Here is a 24,811-nt window from a genome sequence, read left to right as displayed (position 1 = left end):
CACCTTGCTGGCTGCCAGAAAACTAATGAGCAAATACTTCCGCTTTCAAGCTGTTCCCTCCCCTCTCCCTACACCTGCAACTAGTACCAGGGCTGTGGCCAGAGCTAACTGGAGCCTGCGGGCAGCAGCTGGGTTGGGAGCGTGGAAAAGCTGACCCAACAGAGAAAGACCAAGTGAAAGAGGCTTGGAGCACAGCTGGGAGACACCCTGCGTGTAGGGCAGGACCCTAGCACTGAGCAGCAGGTTTTCCCAAACAGCTGAGCCTTCAGCTCCTGGGGAAGATGAGTATTTCGTCAGAGCACAAGCCCCTTGGGAAGCAGGTCACCGGCAGCTTGCATACGGTGAGTAAGGTACAGGCTTAAGGGCACAATCTCCTCACGTGGGACCAAAGCACCCTCTTTGGGCTACATTTGAGTGGGTTTTTTCCCCCACCTGTTATCCTGAAGACACCAGGATTTGCCAGATGTATGACTAAGAAGATCCTAGTTAAACAGCTGTGTCTGACTCTGGCATCTTCGCACTTGTTTGCTTACAGAAGGGCCAAGTCCCTCATAGGTATACAAGGTCTGGCAACAGCAAATAACCAGATTGGTTCTTCTTCTCCTTAAACAAGAAGTGGAATTCAATTAATAGGAACTTTAATTGGTCAGATCCCTAAATAAAGGCCTGCTGTGGGTTTGGGGGGTTTTCAACAATCCTTAGGAGTCTCTAATGATGCAAAAGCTGTCCTGTGTTGTTAACACGCAGAATCATCAGGTGGGAGCAGTAGTTTTTCTACCTATTAAGAGAATTAGTGGCAATCTCAGACAAGCAGAATATTACTAGTCAGCAATCATTGATGAGATGATTTCTTTTTCCTCTCCTCTGCCCTCAGTCTGTTGCTAACCAGTTTGTCTTTGTCTTCTCTGCTATAGTTGTACAGTCTCTCCTCCAGACCTCTCTGCCTTTAAAAACCCAACCTTCTTGTGTTGAGCTTTTCAGGTGTAGGCTATAAAACGTTCCCCAGGGAGGTAACTGTTTTACAGATTAATAAACTGGGCACAAATAGGGGAATGACTTTCCTAAGAGTCACCTTGCTGGCTGGTTACAGAACTGGAAATCAGCTGGTGCCATCTCTTCCAGCCTGCTGGGAACCAGTTTGGTGCCAGGCCAAAACCATTAATTGAGATATATGAACATAAAGTTAGTCGGGCTACTGTATTAATGAAGAACATGTTATCCATTTGTATTAGTGACAAACAGCATGAAAAAACCAACCTGCCATCTGAAAAAGGAGCAAAGGCTCAAAAGCATGAGACCCTTCTGTCAAATGATCCCTGCTGGGGAGAGCTGTTAGTATCACTCGGACTAATGGCAAATCTCCTAATGACAGACTTTACTACAGAAACAGCTTTGGGCTGTGTTCTTCAGCGCATGGTAATCACAAGATAGTCTCAGACAGAATAATATTAGTCACTGACCCCCAGGTAAATGATTGCCCTTGAGACGAAGCCACCAAACTAGTCCAAAGCAATATTCCAGCTGGGTCTTTGGCCTGAATCTTCTATTGCTTCCCTGGGTTGCTTAGGCTGTGAGCAAATTTCTACTAAATCTTAGAGTTTGCTGCTGTTCAAAGGGAAGGTTTCTCCCTGCACCAGGTTGTCTGTTCCTAGTTCCTTCCCTTTGTCAGCTCTGTTACTTGCTAAATTGTCTGTGAGCCAACCCAGCTCACTAAGATGAAAGAGAAGCAGAGCTGGCACGAGATGAGCAACAGAAGCACATAGGTAGGTACAAGGACAGAAACAGAAGAGGGCAGCAGGAGCCCCCCCTTCTCTGGGTATGAGCTGTGAGATGAGCTTACGTCACCCCATGGGTTTGTACCTGTGAGATCCAGCTAAGCACTTAAGTACACACTTCACTTGAGGCATGTGACTAGCAGCACTGAGGCAGATCCTTGCATGATCGGATCCAAGAAAGCGCAGGTGAGCTCCTGGAAAATAGGGTTGTTTATTGACTCACGCCTTCCCAATGGCAGGTGTGGCCCTGGCCAGGTTTGTGACTTGCATTACAGCAGTGACGGTGGGGGGGAAAGAGCTGCCTTCTTTCTTCCCTCTTCTTTTCATCTGCTGAGAATTACGTAAAATGACCAAGTGCAAAGGGAGACTATTAAAATTCTTCACTACTGAACTGTCAGGAAGGTCAGACTAGACACTAAGTCCAGCTTTCCAGGCCTTCAGACCTCCTCCAATTCAGAAAATGGTGTTAATGCACAGGGAGAAAAAAAATCCAAACAAATCCACAAACTTTACATTCTTCCCTCTTAAATCCATGTCAGTTTCATGAATTATTTCCTTTACTTCCTAGCTAAAGCTATCATACATTTTTTAGGTGCTTTGCTAAACAGCTTCTTTCCAGCACCTCTGACGTGCTGAATTTTTTTTCAGTGTTTGTAACTTTAGTTTTTAGTCTTTGTAGCTTTAGTTCCTCCTTCGAAGAGAAAAGAACAGCTTAGGTGGTAAGAATGAAGTGGCACAACTTTGGGTTCTATCCCTTCCCTCTGCACATGGGGAGGAGGAGGGCTCACATATTGCTCTTGCTGTAAGGACAATGGCCCACAGGGACAATGCTTGTGTGGGACTTAGGAGATCAGTGTTGAATCCTGTAGTCACTTGCAGCTTCCCTGGGCAGGGTACTTCTTTTCCCTCTTCCCCCTTGGGAAAACAACACTTTCCTACATCCCAAGACGTGGCAAAGACTTAGCCATTTAGAAATGTTTAAGTTTCTGCTGCTCTGGTTGCAAGGCCTGTATAAGCATCCTGCATCTGCTTTTAATAATACATGTGGTGGATGCTCCCATCTGATCCCCAAGAGATGGGAGCTCATACCACTTTTCACACAATCGTTCCAACTCCCATGCTGATGGCCTCAGACTAGTAATGCACATGGCTTTTTGTCCCCTTGTGATACTTGCAGTTGTCACCAATCGTGGAGCTAAATGTTGGTGGGGAGATGTACACGACAACACTGAGCACCTTAAAGAAACACCCTGGATCCAAGCTGGCAGAGATGTTCACCGGCCAGCCCAAACTCAGGACTGACTCTGAAGGGAGGTTCTTCATTGACAGGCCAGGCACCTACTTCAAATACATCCTGGAGTACCTGCGCAGTAACCAAGTGCCCACCCAATGCATCCAGGATGTCTACAAGGAGGCATTGTTCTATGACATAGAACCTCTAATCAAGCAGCTAGAGGACTCCCCACAGATCTTTGGGGAGCTTGTGGCAAGGAAGCAGTTTCTGGCTCGTGTGCCCAACTACAGTGAGAACATTGAGCTGATGATCCGCATTGCGAGGGCGGAAGCGGTTGCATCCCGCCGGTCCAGCGTCATCGTATGTGTGGTCAGAACTGAGGAGGACGCGGCCAGGTGTCAGGATGCCCTGAACAGTTTGGACATGGATAAAAAATCTGTGGTGAAATTTGGCCCCTGGAAGGCTGCGCCAAGTATTTCTGATCTGCTGGACTGCATTCAAATGGATGTTGAAGCCAAAGGGTATAAAGTATCCTTTCAGCCCCATATTGCTGAAAAAGGTTTTCGCTTCAAATCACATGACTTCTTCTACAAGTTCCTGTTCACCTGGTGGTAGCAAAATGCCATCATTGGTGGGGAATGGAAGGAAGCAATTATTAAAATAAATTGGCCTGGGCCATAGAGACTAAGCCATAGACTACCAGAGAGACAGGAAGAAATGCATGGGTCAATGAAAGGATCTCCTTTGGCTGTTTGCCAAATTAAATTAAGCACTTAAGAGTTACTATTTTCTTGGGCTTTAGGGGATAGCTTTCTAGGGGATTTAAAAAGTACCAGGAAAAGGAAGAATTTTACTCTTTCAGTGTTGCTGACTATTCGTTAAATTCAGAGAGATGGATCTGTGGATCGAACCAACCTCACTCAACCTGAGAAAAATGAATAATCCCAAATGTGTCTCATGGATATGTAGAGTTGGTCTCTTGGTGCAAAGGGAACACGTCACACATGTGAAAATCCTGATGGAAATAGTGACATCAACACATGCTCAAATTAAATTTGGCTTCTTAATGAGAAGGTAAAAGCTCTTCTTCTCCCTGCTTTCCACACCAGAACCTGGGTTAAAAAGAAGGATTCAGTGTCTATGATCTCTCCTTATTCCTTCAGTAGACAGCCTGCTCTCTAGTTGATGTATTTATTACCATTATTTATTATTTATTCTGAAGGAAAGATAGAGAACCTCAGTTACAGGATCAACAAAAGGCAAAAATACCATCACTTATGTGAGGAGTTTATAATCTAAGGACATGCACTCATCTCTCAGGCCACCCAATTTTAATTTTTTCTTATGACATTCATTATTATTATTATTATTATACTATTTCTAAATATATATGCTTCTGGAAGAATTGGGAAAATCCACCCCGATTCAATGGGAAGGAAGTGTTACTGAAGCAGTAGCCTGAAAATTCTCTTTTTTTACAGAACACAAGTTGGGTCCTAAATTGTGTTTTAAAAATCTTAGAATTTGAAAGTTTATTTTTATACTGGATATCTCTTGGTTTTAATCACTCTGAAAATCATAATGGCTAATTTGATAATGATTGTATTTCCTTTACTTCTTAGAAGATGGATTTCTTCCAGTTAAGGATAATAATCATAGAATCATAGGATGGTCCCTGAGATGTTAAATAAATAACTTTTAAAAGCTTTTTGAGTGATGCAGAAGTGCTTTATTTGCCTTTATTTGCCTTTATTTACTAACAGGTTCTAAAGTCCTGAAATTTTTTCTTTATGGTAATGGATTTGAATCATTCCTAATTAAGCTGAGTTTCGGATGTGCTCATCCTAGCAGATTCCTTGACAGTGACAGTGATGAGTCATGCCACTGACTGCACGGCAGTTCTGCTGTATGTATGAGGAGGCTCTCTGAGACCTCTCACATTCCTAACCTTGGTAAGAACAGACACAGTCAGTGTCTGAGATGGCAGAAAACATTAGAAAATTGGATCTTTTGATCCTAACCAAGTGGTTAGAAGAAGAGAGATTGAGGAGGCCTCCCAGTAGACAAAAAGCTGCTTTAAAGAGATCTGTTACACTTTGTACATACCAAAGGTCAGAAAACTGGCTGAAGTCACAACACAGGAGATGAAAATTAAATATTAGGAGAAAACCTTCTGATTATAGGGTAGCTAAAGTATCAAACCAACCAACCTCCTAAGTCTACAGGACTGCTGCCATGAGAAACTTTAATTTGCACATACTCAAATCCTATGTTCAGTTTTGGGCCTTTCTTGATAAGACAGACATTGAGGTGCTGGATTGTGCTCAGAAAAGGGCAACGGAGCTAAGGAAGGGCTGGAGCACAAATCTGATGATGTCTGGATGAGGGAGCTGGAGATGCTTAGTCTGGAGACAAGGAGGCTCAGGGGGGACTTTCTCCTTCTCTACGAGTCCCTGAAAGGAGGTTGTGGCCAGGTGGGGGTTGATCTGTTCTCCCAAGTGACAAGTGTCAGCAAAAGAGGAAATTACCTCAAGTTGTGCCAGGAAGAATCAGGAAAAATGTATTCACTGAAAGGGTGGTTAGGCATTGGATCAGGCTGCCCAGGGAAATGGGAGTCACCATCCCTGGAAGTGTTCAGAATATGTGCGGATGTGGCACTTGGGGAAATGGTTTACTGGTAGGCTTGACAGTGCTGCGTTAATGGTTGGACTCGATTACTTTAGAGGTCTTTTCCAACCTTAATGATTCTATGATTCTAATAACTTCATCAAGGATGGTCTAATGAAACAGCACAGGCTTGAAGAGACATCAAAGGATCATCTGGTAGAGCCTCTGCTGGGAAAGGGAGCCTGAATGAGATTGTTGCGCACCCTGTCCCGTCATATAGTGAAAAATCCCAGTGATATGGACTCCACCATGTCCCTGGGGAGGTTCTTCCACTGAATGATGGTTCTCACTGTATAAAAAATATTTCTTATATTGAGAAGAAAATTCTCTTGGTGCAACTTGCCCCTGTGGCCCCTTGTCTCATCTACACTGCTCCTCGTGAAGAGAGATGCCATACATCTTTGTGGGTGTCCTTTAAGCACAGGGAACACTATGCTGAGGTCCCCCTGGGGAGAAGAGACACAGCTCCTTCAATCTTCCCTCTAAGGCAGTTTCTCCAGACCTGTGTTTGCCTCCCTGGCCCTCCTCTGGACCCATCAAACAAGAGGATGAAAGGAGACAGTTTTAAGCTGTGCCGGGAAAGGTTTAGGTTGGATATTGGAGGAATTTCCTCACAGAAAGGGTGATTAACCATTGGAAAGGACTGCCCAGGGAGATAGTGGAGTCACTGACCCCAGAGGTGTTTAAGGAAAGACTGGACATGGCACTTAGTGTCATGGTCTAGTTGACAAGGTGGTGTTCAGTCATAGGTTGGAACTGATAATCTCAGAGGTCTTTTCCAACCTAACTGATTATGCATTTCTATGGTTCAGCCCTTTCCCAAATCCTCTTGCCCCAAGGACGTGACGAACTGTGGCCATCTCTGGCTACCTCTGGTGACACAGTGTCACAGACACAGCTGCTGCCAGTGTCTCCTGTCATCTAACTAGACACATGTCTGCCGGGCGGCTCCTCAGTGCCAGGGCCTCCTTCCCCCCTCCTCCAAGGAGACATGTTTGAAGGCACACACACTTCCATGTGTGTCTAATGCAACATCAAGTCACGTCACTGATACATACATATTTTATACTTTTATTTATATTGTTATATGGTCCTTATATGGTCTAAAATCCAGTACTAGCGAAAACAGTGGGTATTCTGGAGGAAAGCTGCGCGGGGCCGACGCCCCGGGCAGCGGCGCTGACTACGCCGGCCGGGCAGCGAGCGCCATGTCCGCCCCGCGTTCCCAAGGCAACAGGAGGCTGCTTGGCCATAGAGCGCGGCCTCCGGCCGGAAGGAGAGGGCGCGCCTCGCTGCCCGCGCTGTGGTTCCCCTTCCGGGTCACTGTCCGGCGCCATGGCGGCGCACCTGAAGAAGCGGGTGTACGAGGAGTTCACCAAGGTGGTCCAGGTGGGTCTGGCCGGGCCGGGCCGGCCCCGAGCTCTGCCGTGCGGCGGGAGGTGCCGGCGAGTGATGCGGAGCTGCGGGGAAACCCTCCGGCTCAGCCCGGGGCCAAGCCTGGGAGCGCCGCCCACCCGCTGTGCCTTGTAGGGGGGTGTCCCGAGTGGGGCTGGGGAGGAGCGGGGCGAGGCGGCTCCGAGTTTAGGGAGGCTAGAGCTGCCTGGAGGGGAGGGGGCTGCGGGAGGGGGACGGTGCTCCCTTTAGAAGCGAACTGGGGAGGGGCGCGACTGCTGCGGGAGAGACGCGGCTCCCCCCAACCTGGGCCTGGGGAAGGAACTACAGCGAGTTCCTGGGCTGCTCCAGGCCGGTGGGCAGAGGATAAATCGTGTTTGCCCTGGGTTGGTTGTCTGGTGTTGGAAGAAGAAGGGTTTGTCCCAGGCCGGGGTGCGGAGAGGCCATGTGTCCCGGGGATGGGGGTACCCGGGCAGGACAGGAGCAGCCGCAGGGGTCTGAGCAGAGGTCTGAGGTTCCTTCCTGAGACAGATGAGGGAGAGGCCAGTGACTGCCATGGGACACGGGAGCTTCCTCAGGCTTCCCCGTATTCAGTCTGGGCAGGAGTGGGTCAGGATTTGCTGTTTCTGAGCCATGTCCCTGTGTGCACAGCAGCAGCACGAGGACCTATCCACCAAGAAGCTGCGTCTGACCAAGCCCAGCAAATCGGCAGCACTCCATGTTGACCTGTGCAAAGCCACCTCGCCTGCAGATGCCCTACAGTACCTGCTCCAGTTTGCCAGGAAGCCCGTGGAAGTGGAGAGCGTGGAAGGGGTTGTCAGGATCCTGCTGGAGCATTATTACAAGGTGGTGAAACTGGGAGCCAAGCATACTTGCTTCTTCTGGTCTTCTTGTCTTGGTGTGGGATGTGGAACAGGGAGTCTGAGGCTACTGTGTTGCTGACTGAGTTACCAGATGGGCTGTTGGGTGCCCTGTGTGAGGAGACTGAGCAACTGCAACCCCTTATCCAAGTGATTTCTGATCACTTAGTTGCTTTGCTGATGGTTTCAGGAGCCCGTGACAAGGGTCTGGCAGTGTTATCCCTGACCATGGCCTGCATGGCTAGTCATAACTTGACAAAGGACAAAAGACATGTCAAGTTTTCCAGGGAGCCTGGCTGTCCAGAGCTGTTTCAGCTTTATCTGAATCCTTTCTGACTGATGTTTCTTTCCCATGCTCCTAATTTCCTCTAGCTAAAAACATTTTAGTTATTGCTTCTGCTGTGAAAAGGGACACTTTTAGAATCATAGAATCATAGAATGGCTTGGGTTAAAAGAACCTTAAAGATCATCCAGTTCCAATCCCCTGCCATGGGCAGGGACACCTTCCGCTAGACCAGGTTGCTCAGAGCCCCATCCAGCCTGCCCTTGAACACTTCTAGGGATGGGGCATTCACAGCTTCTCCTGGTAACCTGTTCCAGTGTCTCACCACCCTCACAGCAAAGAACCTCCTCCTAATATCTGGTCTAAACCTACTCTCTTTACATTTAAATCCATTCCCCCTTGTCCTGTCACTCCATGCCCTTGTGAAAAGTCTTTCTCCATCTTTCCTTTAGGCTCCCTTCAGGTACTGCAAGGCCATGATTAGGTCACCCCTAAATTGTCTCTTCCAGGCTGAACAATCCCAATTCTCTCAGTCTTTCCTTGTAGGAGAGGTGCTCCAGTCCATGGGTAATAGATGATAAAATGATGCTTCTGAAAAACTTTTCAAGTGGTGTGTGGGGGAAAGGTGGGGGATAGGATATTGTGAGCTGGTGTTGCTGTAAGTGACGGTGTGTCTTCAAACAGTGGCCTGAGGTGATCCTGAAAGTCCTTTCCTGATTTCTGAGGGTGATTGCGATGAAGGGTTCAAGGTACCTTCACTTACCAGTGTTTTGGTTGTGGAGACAGTGATCAAACCTGCAAAGTAAAAGGAGAGCTTTCACGGATTTCCTGCCCATGAACCAGTAGGAGGAAAAATTGTCCACTGGAGTGGAGGGCTGCTTATAACTTGATGTGGTAGTTTGGTCTAGGCCTTCCTTGGTGACCAGTTTGTAACCAAGGAAGTGCCCAGATTTACCTGGTATTCCCTACGGTTTTTACATAAGCCAGGCTATAAGAAGAAAGGAGGAGAGGCCTTCGCCCCTCTTTCCTTCTGGCAGGTTTGGAGGTGCTGTTCCCTGCTGTTGAGTCTGTTGGGTTGGGGAGCGAGGCCTGGTTAGGCCTGGCCAACCTTGGGAGTCGGAGGTTGCCGGTGGTGGTTCCAGCATGACTTTCTGTTGTCCCAAGGAGAGTAGTAAGATATTCTTTTGCTAATTCTTTTAGTTGCTAGATCTCGGGCTATTGATCATGTTTATTTTACTTTGGTTTTGTTCTTTTTTTTCCTTCCCCCTTCCCTTTCCCTTCTCCTTTTGATATTGTACATATATTTCAATTGTATATAAATGTAATATAAGTGTAAATATATTTATACATATTGTTTTAACTGTCTCTCTCTTGTTTGGGTTCTCTTGGTTTTTTTTTTCTGTTCTCCCTTGGTTTTGGTGGGGGGAGCTCTTGTGGTGAGGTTTGGAGACTTGGCAGGGAACCAGCTTCAAACCACCTCACTCGATTATAACGCTGCAGACATTATTTGTAAGGCTATTAAAAGTGTCTTTATAAATGCCTTTCCTAAGTCACTGATTTCATTTGTACTCATGAAGGGGCTTGTCCTTTAATGAAAAGAACGTAATGGAGAACAAACACCAGATGTGTAAATAGCCCCATACTGTGGAAATCCAGGAATCCTACCACTGATGTGAGCAGTCTGATGGCAGTACTTTTTGTTCAAGCACATAGCTTTGACCCTGAAAAGAGAAAATGCTTCTCAGGTCACTTGAGAAAGGAGCTACTCCCATGGGTGTCATGTTTGACAACCCTTTAATTTAAGAAAACTTTAAGTTTTCAAACAGTATGAAGGTAATTTTGAGGAATTATGAGTAAAAGAATAATTTTGAAATGTACTGAAAGCTGCCATGCAAACATTCTGGCATAGTTAATTTTCTGTGAGGTGTGCTGTGGACATAGGGAGGAGGAAGTAGTCTGACAGTAAGATCGAGACCTTCGTGCTGAATTATGTGTTGGTCCTGCCCTTGTGTAGCGTTGTATGTTCTTCAAACATGTAAAATGAATAAGGGTGTGTGTTGTTTCCTTCCAGGAGAATGATGCCTCAGTAAGATTGAAGATTGCATCCTTGCTGGGCTTGTTGTCTAAAACTGCAGGATTTTCCCCAGACTGCATTATGGATGATGCCATCAACACACTTCAAAATGAGAGTAAGTCTCCCTTTTCAGGTGGTGCTTGAGGTCAAGGCAGAATCGTGCTGTCAAAGCATTTGGGACAGTGGCAAGGCCTTACATCTGAGGTGTATGATATGAAATTGCTGCTCAGGGTATTTATTTTCTACTTTTGTGAATGATGACAGACAAGTACATGTTCTGAGGAGAAGAAAAATGTTCCTTAGAACTGCCTACTGTATATCTTTGTTCTAAGGGAATGCAAAGTTTGCTTTTGCATCTCTATGTGAGAGCTGTTGCTTCTGAAGTTCTCCTTTCTACGGGACTGTCTTGTTTGAAGAGGAATCCTGTTTGAAGAAGAGTTTTGTTGGTACCATGCTGCAGGCCAGCTGATCAGGTTGTATTAACATGAGTGTAGCCAGCAGGTCAAGGGAGAGGATTATTCCCTTTAGCTCAGCACTGGTTAGGCCACATCTGCAATATTGTATCCACTTTTGGGCTCGTCGGTGCCAGATGAGCGTTGGTCAAGTTGAGCGAGTTCAGCAGAACCACCGAGGTGGTTGAAGACTGGAGTATGTGATGTGCAAGAAGAGCTGAGGGAGCTGGGCTTGTCCAGGCTTTGAAAGTAGAACATTTCAGGATGATCTTCCAACCTGGGTCAGTCTGTGATCCTGTAGCTAGTAGGAGCTCAGTAAAGTGATATTTAGCATTTCACTGTTTTGTTTTGCAGAGTCTCACCAAGTCCTCGCTCAGCTGCTGGACACCCTGTTAGTGATCGGCACAAAACTCCCTGAGAATCCATCTATCAGGATGAGGCTGGTAGAGGTAGCCTGCAAGGTAAGCAGGCCTTGTGGCCTCCAAGAAAAACTGCCACAAGAAAAAAAGGTAGTCAGTATTTAAATTGTTCTCATTTTTCTCAACCAACTGTTACAGTAACTGCTTTTTTTTTACATTTTTTGACTGTTGGGGAACTTAATGTTTCAGAGGGGTGAGAGAACAATAAGAATCCAGTTACATCTGCTCTTTGCTTTTTTTCTACAGCATCTGACAGATTCTTCTCATGGTGTAAGAAATAAGTGTCTTCAGTTAATTGGCTGTCTTGGACCAGTGGAAAAAGGCGTTGCAAAAGAAACTGAAAGCCAGGCTGCCAAAGATGTCCAGAAGATAATAGGAGATCATTTTAATGACCAGGACCCTCGTGTTAGGACTGCAGCTATAAAAGCCATGGTAAGTGTTGCTGGTACAGTGGAAGAAACAGTTTGGAGTTGTATAAGGAAGCTGGTGGGGGATGCAAGCTAATCCAGAGGTCTGGGTTAGAGATTATTTAATTAATTTAGTAAAAGTCCATTGAGTGTATCAAAATTACCTGGAAAAATAAACTAGATCTCAAAATGTGAGAGTAATACAAGATCTCAAAGGGCATTTGAGTGATTCATAATAACTTCTGTTTCAGCTATAGCTGAAGGAGCTTTTCTATTTGTTGACTCTTTGAGTGTATGTAGGCTCTTTCCTTTAGTGATCAATCTGTATTTCTTGATTTAGCATTGATTTCCAGAACTATGATAAGCCACTAGTGCTCCAACATGCAGTAGGTGGCTGGTTATGACAGGAAACCTGTGTGATAAGTCCAAAAAGAATTTCGGTTTGTTGTTTTAAAACAACATTTACATTTTGCCCTGTGGTCACATTCATTAGTGTTCTCTAACTGTTCGTGAGGTTTACTGTTGTTTTGTGTGGGGACCCTTCAGAAGTTTTTAGCTTTGCAGAAAAACAAGCTAAGACCATGCATTTGAAAATGTTGCTTAATGAGAGTTGCCTGTGAGTGTGTGGGCATACAGAAGTTGCTCTATAAAGCAACTTCCTTAAAGCTTATAACAATATCCCACCTAAAGTGATAGTCAACAAGGGTATTTGAATTAATGACATTAAACTCCAAAGAAGGAAGAAGGATGTATTTGAAGAGATCAGATTGCACTTTAACCTGTGTGGGATTTCCCTCTGCTGGAGGTTACACTTACTCTTCACAGAATCATAGAATCTTTTAGATTAGAAAAGACCTCTGAGATCATTGAGTGCAACCCTTAATGCAGCACTGCAAAGTCCACCACTAAACCACATCCCTAAAAGCCACATCTGCATGTCTTTGAAATCCCTTTGGGGTTGGTGACTCCGCCACTGGCCGGGGCAGCCTCTTCCAGTGGTTGTCAACCCTTTCTGTGAAGAAATTTTTCCTAATACCCAATATAAACCTCCAATTTTTGTCAGTACAATTTTTTTAAAGTAATTTGCATGACTTTTATGATCGTGTTCAACCAGATCCATAGCAAGATTTATGACCTTGAATTTATAATCATAGCACAGAGAAAACTGACTTTCTGTTGTCTGAAGCATGGAACATCCTGAGTGAATGCAGGGTCACTAACTACTTCTAGGATTCTTGATCGTAGTTTCCCTTGCTACTGTGTGTGGTTTTTTTTTTAATTTTGTGTTGTACTTTGAAGAAGTGGATATAGAGATGAAAATGTTTCTTATTGACTGTGTTCAACCAAATATTATCCCTTTGTTTATAAGTCAGATTCATGATACTGCCTTATTCCGGAGAGAAGCAATGTTTAGTAGGACGTTTTTTGCTGTTCCTCTGATTTGGTAATTGAAAGATTTACAAAGCATGAAAACCTTTGACAATGCTACTATTGGATCCATGTTTCAGGAATGGGAATAAACTAATTATTTTGAGGATTCCTACATCTGTTTTAATTGTTGAATATGGCTAACACTAAACAATTTTTTGATGGTTGAGAGAATGGACAGGCAGTGTGTTTAGATAAATTGTATTTTCCCAATCAAAGTATGACTGGCTCTGAAGCTGAAAAAATTATACTGAAGTCAAGGATATTATTTAAAATAGTACTCTTGATAATGCCATATTTTAATTATAGCAGCAATCAAGAAATGCAAGCAGCTAAGTTTACTCAAAGCAGAAAAAACAGTGGCGGAAATTTGGTCTTTGTCACTTAAACTTATAGTTACACTTTCTTATGGCTTTTTTTTTCCCCCATAGCTGCAGCTTCATGAAAGGGGATTAAAACTACAGCAGGCTATTTACAGTCAGGTAAAACCTTGTATTACTTTGTATTTGTTTTGTGCTTGTTTGCATATCTTTGTTTTTAAGTTCTGTGACAGTGTGCTTTGAGAGGAGGAGGGCACTGAGCAGAGGAGGATTATTTTGCACTTAGGTTGCTGATACTCCTTTTCCTATGACAGTGAAAATAAAAGTCTGTTTTGCATCCGTTGTGCTTAAATGCACTAAAGCACTATATACTTTGGGGAGATAATCATGGGAAGGGCAAGGCATGATGTAATCATTACGGTCATTTGACAGTAATAGTCTTGAAGTCTTAAATAGTCTTGAAGTCTTAAACCGATGTTCATTGGAGAGTACCCATGAAGCCCGTATTTGTTATGTCAGTAAGGCTGTGCAGCTGCAGCCTGTATCAAATTAGTTCTGTTACAGACTGACATTTAATCCTCCCTGCACAGTACAGGCAATTCTGGAGTTCTCCAGCGTGTGCCTGATTGACTTTATTAGTGCTAATCTGCCTGATCGAACTTAGAAATACTAGGGAGTAGAAGGGAAGATTGAATTCATCCTGATTTTTAATCTGTCTTTAGTGGTTCATGGTAAGGGTGCTGACTGGACTGTGGGAAGTGAATGAAAGCTTAGGTGGAGACGTTTCAGGTGTACTGGACTGTGACTCTTCTTTCAGGCCTGCAAGCTGTTGGCAGATGATTATGAGCAAGTGCGTAGTGCAGCAGTTCAGCTAATTTGGGTCCTCAGTCAACTTTACCCTGAAAGGTATGTACTGCATGCAAAGTACTCAAAGTATTGGCAAAGTAATCACCCTAATCCTGAGAGTTTTGTGCTAGTTAGTCTGAGGAGTAGCTGTTAGGAAGCTGATTTGAACAAATTGCTGATGCCTGATAAGAGTGAAGTTTTGCTTCCTGGTATTTGTTGTATATCCATAAGAATTAGGCCATCTGGTATGGAATACAATGAACAAACTGATTTGTGTTTCTCTCTGTTAGCATTGTCCCAATTCCTTCTTCTAATGAAGAAATTCGCTTGGTTGATGATGCCTTTGGAAAAATTTGTCACATGGTTAGTGATGGTTCCTGGGTTGTTAGAGTACAAGCTGCTAAGTTATTGGTAAGTTGCATTCTTTTCCTCTCTAGCTGAGAGTAGTTCCTCTTTAACTTGCTTTACTTTTTGTATATATTTGAAAAGAAATGGGAGGATGTTTAAAAACTGTATAGGTAAATTTCTGGAGATGAAAGAAATGAGAGAGGTTGAGGAAACCCAAAAGTTTCTCAGCTGAACTAGACAGTAATTCTTTCCTTGAGGGTAGATGATTGAGTATCAAAGAAAAACACAAGCACTTGTCATAATTCCCTGTCCCTACTTCTCCACCACAGGACATGTAAACCAACTGAACTCAAGAAAAGCCGTATTAACCTCAGTAGGCAAAGGTGATGTTCTGATTGTTTTAAGTACAGTTCTTTAGACTCTGATGTATGGTAGTGTCAGGCATTGCAGAAAACTGTTGGAATGAATGGGTAAGATTGGATGCTGTGTTGGGATAAGTCAGGAAATTAAATGGTGCAATTTAGAATGATCCTGTTTCTTCTTTTGATTTTTGTTTTGTTTTTGGTTTTGTTTTTGTTTTTTTCCTGAAGGGTTCTATGCAACAAGTTAGCTCCCATTTCTTAGAGCAGACCCTTGACAAGAAGCTCATGTCAGATCTGAGGGTACGTAAATGTTTGTTTGTTTTTCTGTCTGTAGGTACTAAAATTGCACAAGAGGAATGTTAATGTTGAGTGTGTTTGTTTACCTTGTCCTTGCCTCAGGGCTGCTGAGAGTTAATTGATGATGACAGGTTTTCTTTTAAAGTCAATGAAGCAATTGCTAGTTTTAGATTTCATTAGTATAGCATGTAATAAACAGCTCTAGGCTATCTAGGTTTTGCAACAGCTGAAAGGGAAACGTTTGTGGTTTTGTGATAGTCTTTGGGCTAAAAGCTTTATTTATTGTGTATGGAAAGACCGTATCCTAGTTTTAGGAGCAAGCTGAGGAAACCACTTGCAAGATCTGACCATTAGACCTGGACATTTCAAGAGACATGAGTAGCTAAAAGCTACTGAGCCCTATGAGCAAATTTTTTAGTAAAGCTCCTTCCTTAAGCAACATGCTTGAGGTTATTATTTTTTCTGTCTGCTAAAGAATGGTGAAGCTAGAGTTGCTAGTTTTGGTGGGCTGCTTTTTAAAGGCTGTTAAAAAAAGTGCTGCACAGCTTTATTTACAGTCTTGGGGGAAGGAGATGAACTAGCAAGCATGCTGAATGAATATCCCATTTTACACATTGCTGAACTCTGGATAGCATTGATAGTCATTAAAGTATTTAATTTCAGTTTAACAAGTTGAACTGCAAAGTGATAGCATTTTTACAGATCAGTTATTGGCTTCTTAACTAGATGAACATTTGTTCTGACCCAATTTGGCTGTTTTTACAATGGATGTCTAAGAATATGTTGATTAAAATATATTCATTATTATCCTTTTCCAACATCAAAAGTACAAAGAGTTACTGGCAATTAGAAATAGTCATAGAAGAGAAAGTACTGCTTGCTTATCTTAGCATTTGCATGTCTTTCTATGTCTGCATCTATCCAGCTACCTCGATTTTTCAGATCCAGGTAAAGACATTTAATATTTTGTTTGGTCATCTTTTAAAGTTTACATGGTTGTAACTGAAAAACTTGTTTGGACAGAGGAAGCGCACTGCGCATGAACGAGCCAAGGAACTCTACAGCTCTGGCGAGTTTTCAAGTGGCAGAAAGTGGGGAGATGATGCTCCCAAAGAAGAAATCGATACTGGCGCTGTGAACTTGATTGAGTCAGGAGCTTGTGGGGCTTTTGTTCATGGCCTGGAGGATGAGATGTACGGTATGTGTTAACTTACTATGCAATAGCTAAAGGAGATGTGTGCTGGCTAATAAGCTTTGGGTTTTAGTTGGGGTTTTTTTTTGGTCAAAATAGATCACTTGACCATCGTGTCCAGGGTTTTTAGCAAATTGTGGACTTCGGGATAATGAACTAATAGACAGGTTTCATTTTGTCAGAGGTTTAACAGGCTAGGCTTCTTTTAGTCTCTGTTGCTATAAAAGGGTTTCTCTTGGCTCACTAGAATGCATTATTAAAAATCAGGGGCTGGATCTGTATGTTTTCGGGTACTTCAATTTCAGGTGAGATCTTGTTTACATTTCAAACCCTACCATGTTATTGGTAGGGTTTTTTGTAATAGAAATACCTATGTCTTGAGGTCACATTTACCTGTTCCATAGGGCTGTTGTACTGGTCTCCTGTTGTCTTCCTATGATGGACTTGAAGGCCATAGTCTCTTTCCAGTAGGTTATATCTGTTATTTTAAAGAGAATGAATTGTGAGTGTCAAACTGGAACACTGTCGTTCTTGAGCTTCTAGATTTGGCTGTGGCATTGACCAGGCTGATGGCCTCAGGAAAGTCTGAGTCTCCCAGCTCAATTTCCCATAGATGAAGTTTTATATTTCTTAAGGCTATTGACTGTGACTGGTATTTGCACAGATCCATGAAAACTTGAAGCTCTGATTGTTATTCCTGAATTTGCCTTTAATGTTACTGGAAGGATGAGGTTAAATTAGAAAGTACAAAACCACCATAACAAAAATATTGCTGTGTATTGTGTTGTAAAAGTTGGTTTATTGTTCCATGACTCCTGCAAATAAAAGCATGTTTTCTTAATTGCTGAAGTAAAGCTTGAAAGTGCAGCTTTGTTTTTTTCCTGACAAACAGTAAAAAAACTTTCACCAGTTCAGTCCACTGACCTTTGAAACATTCTCCAGTTTCTTATGCCATAGGTCTTGTGGCAGTATGGTGCTGTTGAGGGACATGGATAAAAATGGACAGATGTGGACTATACACAGATCTTTGAATAATGTAGATATCTCCCTCCACTGCAGCATTTTTAAATACTGCTGAACTCTCCTTGACTTGCAATGCTACTTCATTTCTTGAATTCCATGTTGTAACTTAAATCTGAATTAGTATGTCAGCTTATGAGAGCAATATTGGCAAAATGTTTCTCTTCTCTTAATACCTTGGTCTTAATGCCCATGGAGACTCGTAGTTGTGACAAAAGCTTTGTTCCTGAGTAAGCAGGGGTCTTGCTGCATGTGCATTTTTTTGCTTAATCAGAATCTTGAGGAGTCAAACATGTTCTTTAAGAACAATAGGCCTAAGAGTTTTAACTAAATGTTGTCAAGATGAGCTGATTTGAATTAAAGATAGAATTATTTTTAAAACAACGTTTTAAGACATCAGATTAATTATCATTTTTATGATCCCACACATAAATGTTATGGAAGCTAAGGAGGATGGCTGTAGGAAAGAGAATCTCATATCTGCTTAAGCTTGTTATATTTGGGTATTCTTCAAATTCCTTCAATGTTTTACAGCATAAATATACTCTGGATGCTTTCTGATGCTTTTTTTACTTAAATTTGAGTAATTTTATTAGCTGGCACCTTTTTCCTTTCTTTTGAGGAATCTGAAGTCACGAAGCAGAGGAATTTCATTCTGTTCACTGCCAAAATGTTGATTCTCTGGGGCTTTTCAGCAATTCATAAAGTGCTACGTAGCAAGTTAAAAGTGCAGTGAAAGCTCCAAGCAATTAAAATGTCAGGAAGAATAAACCAACCAGAGTTTAATTAACTAAATGAGTTTGCTTAAGATACCAGGGTTAATGCTACTTGCAAAACACACTGTGAGATACGTAATATTTATTGCTGGGTCAGAGACCTATTTTTCACCTGCAGGTCCCTGTTGCAGATGCTTACAACAGCAGCACAGGCTGTATTAGAGCTGAGACTTTCAATTTGAAGACTTGCCTGTGAAAAGGTCCCCAATATCACGGGTCCCTGCTTAGGCTCCATCGTCCTCAGCTTTTCTTTAGTATCTCTTGTCCTTAGCCTAATCCTTGAATAATAGAAGACCTGGCCGTTGGGTGTATGGCCTTTTAAACAGGACAGTTTTAATTAATTTACAATTAATTCCCTCCTTCTCATTTAACAGAGGTTCGGATTGCTGCGGTGGAAGCCCTCTGTATGTTGGCTCAGTCCTCACCTTCTTTTGCGGAGAAGTGCCTGGATTTTCTGGTTGACATGTTTAACGATGAAATCGAGGAGGTGAGATTGCAGTCAATACACACAATGAGAAAAATCTCCCACAATATCACGCTGCGGGAAGACCAGCTGGATACTGTGTTAGCTGTCTTGGAGGTAAGAAGTTCTAGAGGAGTGAAAACATTGCATTCCTGCTTGCTCTGAGGTGCTTAAATATGTACTGCTAATCAGTCCCTTCCTCTGAGAGCAAACCCACCTTTTTTGGGGGTTTTTTTTGCTCTTCTTTGAACAATCCTAACAGCTCCTAAACTCTAGTAGCTTGTAATCCCCAGGACAACAGAATACTTGTGAATTAGATGAATTTTAGATAAAAACTCTTCCCTTGATTACTGTGCTGTTGCCTCACATGTGGTTCCTTCAGTCTTGTGTTGTAGTTCAGCACTCTGCACCACTTCATGTTGAGTGCAACTTCATTTTCTTTCTGTTTCCTTTGCTCAGCTGTTTTGGCTGCACCTTTGTTTACCAAGAGATCTCTCTTCTGGCTGTTTCAAAGAGTTTGCTAGTGTGCTCTCCAGTGTAATTTTGGGTTTTCCCAACCAGTATCCTCCTAGTTTGTGCTCAGCCAGGATTCAGGGAACAGCATGAGTCAGCTGCTGTTCCTGGTTGATGAGGTTGATCCAGAAAGAGAGATTTTGGCTGTATAAATGGTGATGTGTTACACTGCTTCCCCTCAGACCTGATTTATTTGCTGAGCTCTAGCCTCTGAGGCATGTTTTCTTGAATCTGCTGCATGTGGTAGGCAAGTTTCTCCTTCTTTTGGGAAGTGTCCTAGGTTTGGGCAGTGCTGCAAATCCACTGTTTGTCTCTTCAGATGCTGTTTGCTTGGTCCAGGGCAGTAGTGGCTTCTTTCAGTTGTACCCCAGGAAGAAGTAAACTAACTAAACATATTTTATCATTCTGTAACAAATGCTGTGGAATATGATCTGATTTTGCAAACACAGCAATGAGCTTTAGGTGCTTCACATTTTTATGTTGTTATTTACATTTGTTTAAGCTGGGGACATGTGCATCAAGGTATAAAAATGTGCTGATTAGCCTGGGTTCTTCTGTGCTGACTTATTATGTATGATAAATCCTACATGTATTATGGTGTATATTGTCATAATTATTATCAGGTATTAGGATAGATCAAGTCAAGGGAATTATTAACATTTTAATGGATTTGTCTGATTCTGAAAGGTGCTTGCTCACTTTCTGTAAAATCCATCTTCTAGTACCAAAATAAAGGATGTGGAAAATGGTATTGACTTTGGTGCCTAAATTTGTTCAAATAGTATAAATATGGAACAGTTTGGTGCAGGGGTAACTTCTGTTTTCAGCCCACTGCTTTGACTTTGTCTGAATAACTCTGCCAGCTACTCCTTGTCTTTCTGACCAGACTTTGGATTTTGCTTTCCCTGTTGTCCTTGATCTCAGTTTCTTGAGCTGTGCTCATCTCTGTCCCTTCATGGTCTTCTGCTTCGTTTGTCTCTGTAATTCCCTTCCAATGGGCTGTATTAGTGGTCTGGAGTATTTTATGTCCATGGTCATTTCATTCCAGTCCCTAGAAATTGTCTTCTCTTTGATCATAGTCTGTCTTCAACCTAGGAGAGGCTGAGCAACCCTTCTGGGTTTTCCCCCTTTGATCATTTGTGTGTGTTGGCCATCATTTAAGAGCCTTTGCAAGAGGATTGCTCTTTCTTCTTTTGTGTAAGACAGTGATGAATGAGCTGTTGATACTTAGCAAATTATAATATAAAAAAAATAAAATCCACCGTTGAAAAGCATCCAGTTCTTGTATCCTATTAAATTTTCACATTGTGTCCAGCAGTGCCATGCAAATGTTGATAGCAAGGAAGTACAATGCGTGGATATGCAATGTCAATATGGTTTTTGGCTGAAGGAATGTAATTAATTAAGGTGGAGTTCAGCCACAGCAATCCTAAAAATATTCTAGTCTGTCCAGCCATTGACATATCCTCAACACTTACTCACAGCCCCTGGAGGCTGGTGACTGGCTTAAAGGCTTGTGGAATTGAGCTCCCTGTGTTGAACAATTAAAGGCTTCTCTGAAGACGATAAAACAATCTTTGGTGATTGTTTTGCTGCATTACCTTACCTTTGCAGCTTCCTTTTCTGTTACTGTCTATTCCTAAGGGTACAACATCACCCAAACTGAATAGTGATTTTTGCTCTGCTTGAGACAGTCAGCAGTGAAGCATTCCCATTCATTCCAATAATTGAAGAATGTGGGGGGATGAGACCAGGAGACCCTGCAGCATTTGCTATGCAGGCATATCTCTCTCAGCACTCAATAGTGTCTGGGTTGGGTTTTTATTTTAGGATTCTTCAAGGGACATTCGGGAAGCACTTCATGAACTGTTGTGTTGCACCAATGTTTCAACTAAAGAAGGCATCCATCTTGCACTGGTGGAGCTGCTGAAAAACCTGACCAAGTATCCTACAGACAGAGAATCCATATGGAAGTGAGTGGTGTTCAGTATCCTTGTGTGTCTACTTTTTTTCCTATTCTTTTTAGAAAGTGAGGTGCTAGGAAATACTGAGGTTGCTAAGGAGAAAACAAGCATTTCAGGTATAGAATCCTGTTATTCTATAAATATGTACATATTCATGATGGGTGTGGAAAGTGTGTTGTTTTTGTTTGTTGATACTTGTACTGGGAATCCAGAACTGCTGACCACTCCTGGAAATATCCCTCTATTACAAGCCAATTATGGATTGGCCATATGGCATTCTGCTGTCAGAGAGAATTTTTCTGTCTAAGCAAAAAGAAAACATTAGTGTGGGACACATGGTTTGAGATGGAATTCCTAGGTATTATTGGAAACACTTATTTTAGCCTGCTTTGATTTCCAGTGTACTTTTACATTGTTTTAGAGTTTGGTGGAGTTTGGGGATTTGGGGGTTTTACCTTCTCACTCCCTTATTTCTGAAGAAAAAAATACTCATTCGTTAGCATCTAGTATAAAAGCTTTTCCTATGTTCTATAGCTCCAGGTGTTAAGTGTTTCATGGACAGTTTAAATAAACCATTTTTATTACTGCTTGTCCTTTCAGTTTTCTTGGATCCTATCAAATATTAATGCAAATAGTCAGTTGTGAAGAAACAGTAGGCTTGGACAGCAGGATTTTCTTGCTGACCAGCTTCTCAAAATGCTGCTGCAACATAAAGTAATAAAGCTTTAAAATACTGTGTTTTGAAATGTATATGTTTACTAAGAAATATTTCAATCTGTGTATTTTCAGATGCTTGAAGTTCTTGGGAAGCAGGCATCCCACCTTGGTGCTTCCATTAGTCCCAGAGCTGCTGAGCACACATCCATTCTTTGACACTCCAGAACCAGACATGGATGACCCAGCCTGTATCTTTTTCGTGAAGCCTGTTGATCACTTTGTAGTAAATTTTATTCATGTTTTCCTGATGCTCACATTTCTTAAAACGTGTCAAACTGTAGCAGACAAACAACCCTTTAGCTATTTCTGAATCCCTTTGCACTTAGTTTTTTTTACTCAGCAAGTAATGGAATAACTATTTGTTGGAACCATCTTCATAAATACCAGTGGACTATAATTGGCCTTTTTTCATGCTGTAATGAATAATCAAACAATTTGTCAAGGTTTAGGCTTTGCAGATGAGTCCTTTGATGTGAAAACATGTGTCTAGTTTGCACTAATTTTGAAGATGCTTAGCTTTTAAATAAGAAGAGTGGTTTTTCATGTCTGTTTTCTTTCTAGGTAAAACTTCTGTTATCCTCACTGTTGTGCAGTGTGTAGAAGAGCACCGTCTCTTAGTACAGCAGTGCCTGAATCTCTGTAATGCTTTGAATGTGTCATTTTTTTAAAATAGTTAAATATCAGAAGTCCTTATATTAATATTATCTCTTCTAGTGATTTAGAATACAAACTATTATTGTTATACCAGTATCCTCAATAACAGGAGATGCCTTGGAAATGCATTTTTCCATTGTTAGTCTCCTTGCTTCCCTTCTCTGCGATTGCAGAACGTAGCGTTATTTTTGATGCATGCTGAGACACATTGGACTGAAACCTTCCTCTAGAAGCTGCTCCTTGTTTTTCTCATCAGTCACCTGCCATCAACCAGAAATTCTATATAAATTAAGTAAATACCTTGTGAGAATTAAAAAGTGTTTGAATCAGGTGGAGAGAAAGATGAATCCATAATTAGGTGGTTTAGTAATAATTTGAGTGAAGTTGTCCTGCGAGTTGAGAATTGAAGGAACATTGCAGGGGAAAAAAAGCTCGTTGTTTAACTCAATGCACCTTCCTGTCCTGAATCACAGAATATTATTTTAGAGAATGTTTTGGAGGTAACTTAGCACCAAATCTTACTGAAACATATTATGTGAAGACAGGCTTGCAAGCCAGAAGGCTACAAGGTAGACCTGAATGGTGTGTTTCCAGTGCAAACTGATAATTAAAACCATGGTTTTGTTTGATTCAAAGCACTTAGCAAATTTGAATCAGGTTAGCTGAATAGCTTTAGCTGAAAATTTGTAAGGTTTTGAGTAAAGAGAAGAAATTGGTTTGTCAAGTGAAAACCTTTTTGCTTGGCAGCCCATGGATGCAGAAGATTTTTCACAAGGTGAAAGTGTAGGTTCAGTCCCTTCTGTGGCTGAACCTGCTTCTTCCCTCAGTGTCCAATAGGGAAGTACTCTGCATGCCCAAATGATTGTAAGCTTTACATTGAGATCCTTTCATGCTCTCCTGTTAGGGAGCTTATGCTTGGGATCAGCCCAGTTGCAGGTATCAGCCTTTGGACTGTGAAAGCCTTTGGACTGTGAAAACCTTTGGACTGTGAAAGCCTTTGGCTGCTCTATATTTCTGAGGCTCTCAAACTGTGAAAATGTGTTTTTTATTCCAGAAAAATTTTCCTATGTTTGATTTTTTTGAGTTGTTTAAAGTCTGCATAGAGGGATGTTTTTCAGGGCATCCTAGGAAATGCAGCAATTTTCAAAGACTTGACAGTAAACGTATAATTTTAGATTTGTTTGGGTAACAAACAACCTGCTCTAGTGGAAAGGGTCCCTGCCTGTGGCAGGGGGGTTGGAATTAGATGGTCTTTTAGGTCTCTTCCAACCCAAACCATTTTCTGATTCTGATTCAAACTGGTAGGCACAGTGTAAGCTTTGAGGAAGAGTGGAACTCCATCTAATGAGTATGTTCTGCATTTATGATCCCTGGCTCCTTTCCTTGTGTTGCTTTTGAGCCATTCCACATTGTCGGTAACATCCTTCCTCCAGTATGGCTCATCCTGTATTGTTTGCTCTTTGTACTTGGTTTTCATCTGCTCAGACAACCATTTCTTTGGGTTTTGCTGAGTATTTTCCAACTATAAAGAACTTCATAGACAAATCCTAAGCAAAGAAAGAGTTGTTGAGTTGTTGTTGTTTTAACTTTGCATCCCCGAGGAGCTCTTCTTGCCATTGTTTATTTTTCTTTAACAATCCTTTTTCAATAGATATTGCTGTTCTTGTTCTGATTTTTAATGCTGCTAAAAGTTGCCCAACAATGCCTGCCCTGTTCTCTGATCATACATTCAGACATTACGCGTATCTTCGGGACAGTCTCTCTCATCTGGTCCCTCCATTAAGAGTAAGTTGAACAGCTTTGGTTTGCACTTTGCCACTCTTATGAATGTTGCTGGTCTCTTCCGTGTCTGTGTGTAACACTTCCATTCTAAAAGTTTTTTCTCTCAGGCACCACAGGAATTAATATTGAAATGTGCATTACAGCAGGACAGACGAATGTTGGATTGTTACAGTATGGATTTTGTAATATTTTGGGGAGAATAATAACATTATTGCTTTCAAAAGAGGATAGCACATTGTTTGCTGGTTAGGAAAGAATACTGGGAGAGCAGTATTCCTGAGAACTTTCTGTAGCTCTGACTCTGTGTGTGGGAAAGGGGAGCTTAGCCTTTGTAGGTCTTCCAACATTTGACTTGTATCCTACCTAAATGGTTTACTTGTGGGTGAGATATGTTCTCTGATGCTTTGAAACATGTTTTCCTGCCTGGTACTATGGGTGGGATGGATGTTGGTCCTAAATCTTGTCACAGCTCATAAAATGAATGGTGGTTTATGTGGTCTCGGACTTCCTTTGACTTCACAGTGTCAAAGTTAATAAATGAGGAAGGTATTTCCCTCAAAGAGATG

The 24,811-nt window shown here is 42.2% G+C and overlaps 2 protein-coding genes across 4 annotated transcripts in view; both read left to right on the top strand.

Moving 5' to 3' along the window:
• Positions 1–99: 99 nt before the first annotated feature.
• On the top strand, positions 100–4,706 carry KCTD14 (potassium channel tetramerization domain containing 14). Its single transcript, XM_008924927.2, has 2 exons — positions 100–341; positions 2,953–4,706. The coding sequence occupies exons 1-2, from the start codon at positions 282–284 to the stop codon at positions 3,622–3,624; spliced, it is 732 nt and encodes a 243-aa protein (XP_008923175.1). The 5' UTR covers positions 100–281; the 3' UTR covers positions 3,625–4,706.
• A 2,256-nt stretch (positions 4,707–6,962) lies between these two features.
• Positions 6,963–24,811, top strand: part of INTS4 (integrator complex subunit 4) — a 33,268-nt gene continuing 15,419 nt past the window's right edge. The window contains exons 1-14 of one of the 3 annotated variants that reach the window (XM_018085598.1): positions 6,963–7,065; positions 7,720–7,914; positions 10,283–10,400; positions 11,092–11,198; positions 11,403–11,588; positions 13,423–13,473; positions 14,129–14,217; positions 14,448–14,568; positions 15,096–15,167; positions 16,188–16,362; positions 18,527–18,639; positions 20,959–21,101; positions 21,882–21,997; positions 24,115–24,248. In XM_018085598.1, the coding sequence (XP_017941087.1) occupies positions 7,012–7,065; positions 7,720–7,914; positions 10,283–10,400; positions 11,092–11,198; positions 11,403–11,588; positions 13,423–13,473; positions 14,129–14,217; positions 14,448–14,568; positions 15,096–15,167; positions 16,188–16,362; positions 18,527–18,639; positions 20,959–21,101; positions 21,882–21,997; positions 24,115–24,248 (1,674 nt within the window). In that variant the 5' untranslated portion in view covers positions 6,963–7,011. Of the gene's footprint in view, positions 7,066–7,719; positions 7,915–10,282; positions 10,401–11,091; positions 11,199–11,402; positions 11,589–13,422; positions 13,474–14,128; positions 14,218–14,447; positions 14,569–15,095; positions 15,168–16,187; positions 16,363–18,526; positions 18,733–20,958; positions 21,102–21,881; positions 21,998–24,114; positions 24,249–24,811 lie in introns of all 3 variants that reach the window. The other 2 variants (XM_018085597.1, XM_008924926.2) reach the window with 2 other exon arrangements.

Source organism: Manacus vitellinus, unplaced genomic scaffold (assembly GCF_001715985.3).
Source record: "Manacus vitellinus isolate BGI_N305 unplaced genomic scaffold, ASM171598v3 scaffold_83_pilon, whole genome shotgun sequence".
Lineage (NCBI taxonomy): Eukaryota > Metazoa > Chordata > Aves > Passeriformes > Pipridae > Manacus > Manacus vitellinus.
The sequence above is the reverse complement of the archived record's forward strand: the minus strand, read 5'-3'. Positions and strand labels throughout refer to the sequence as shown.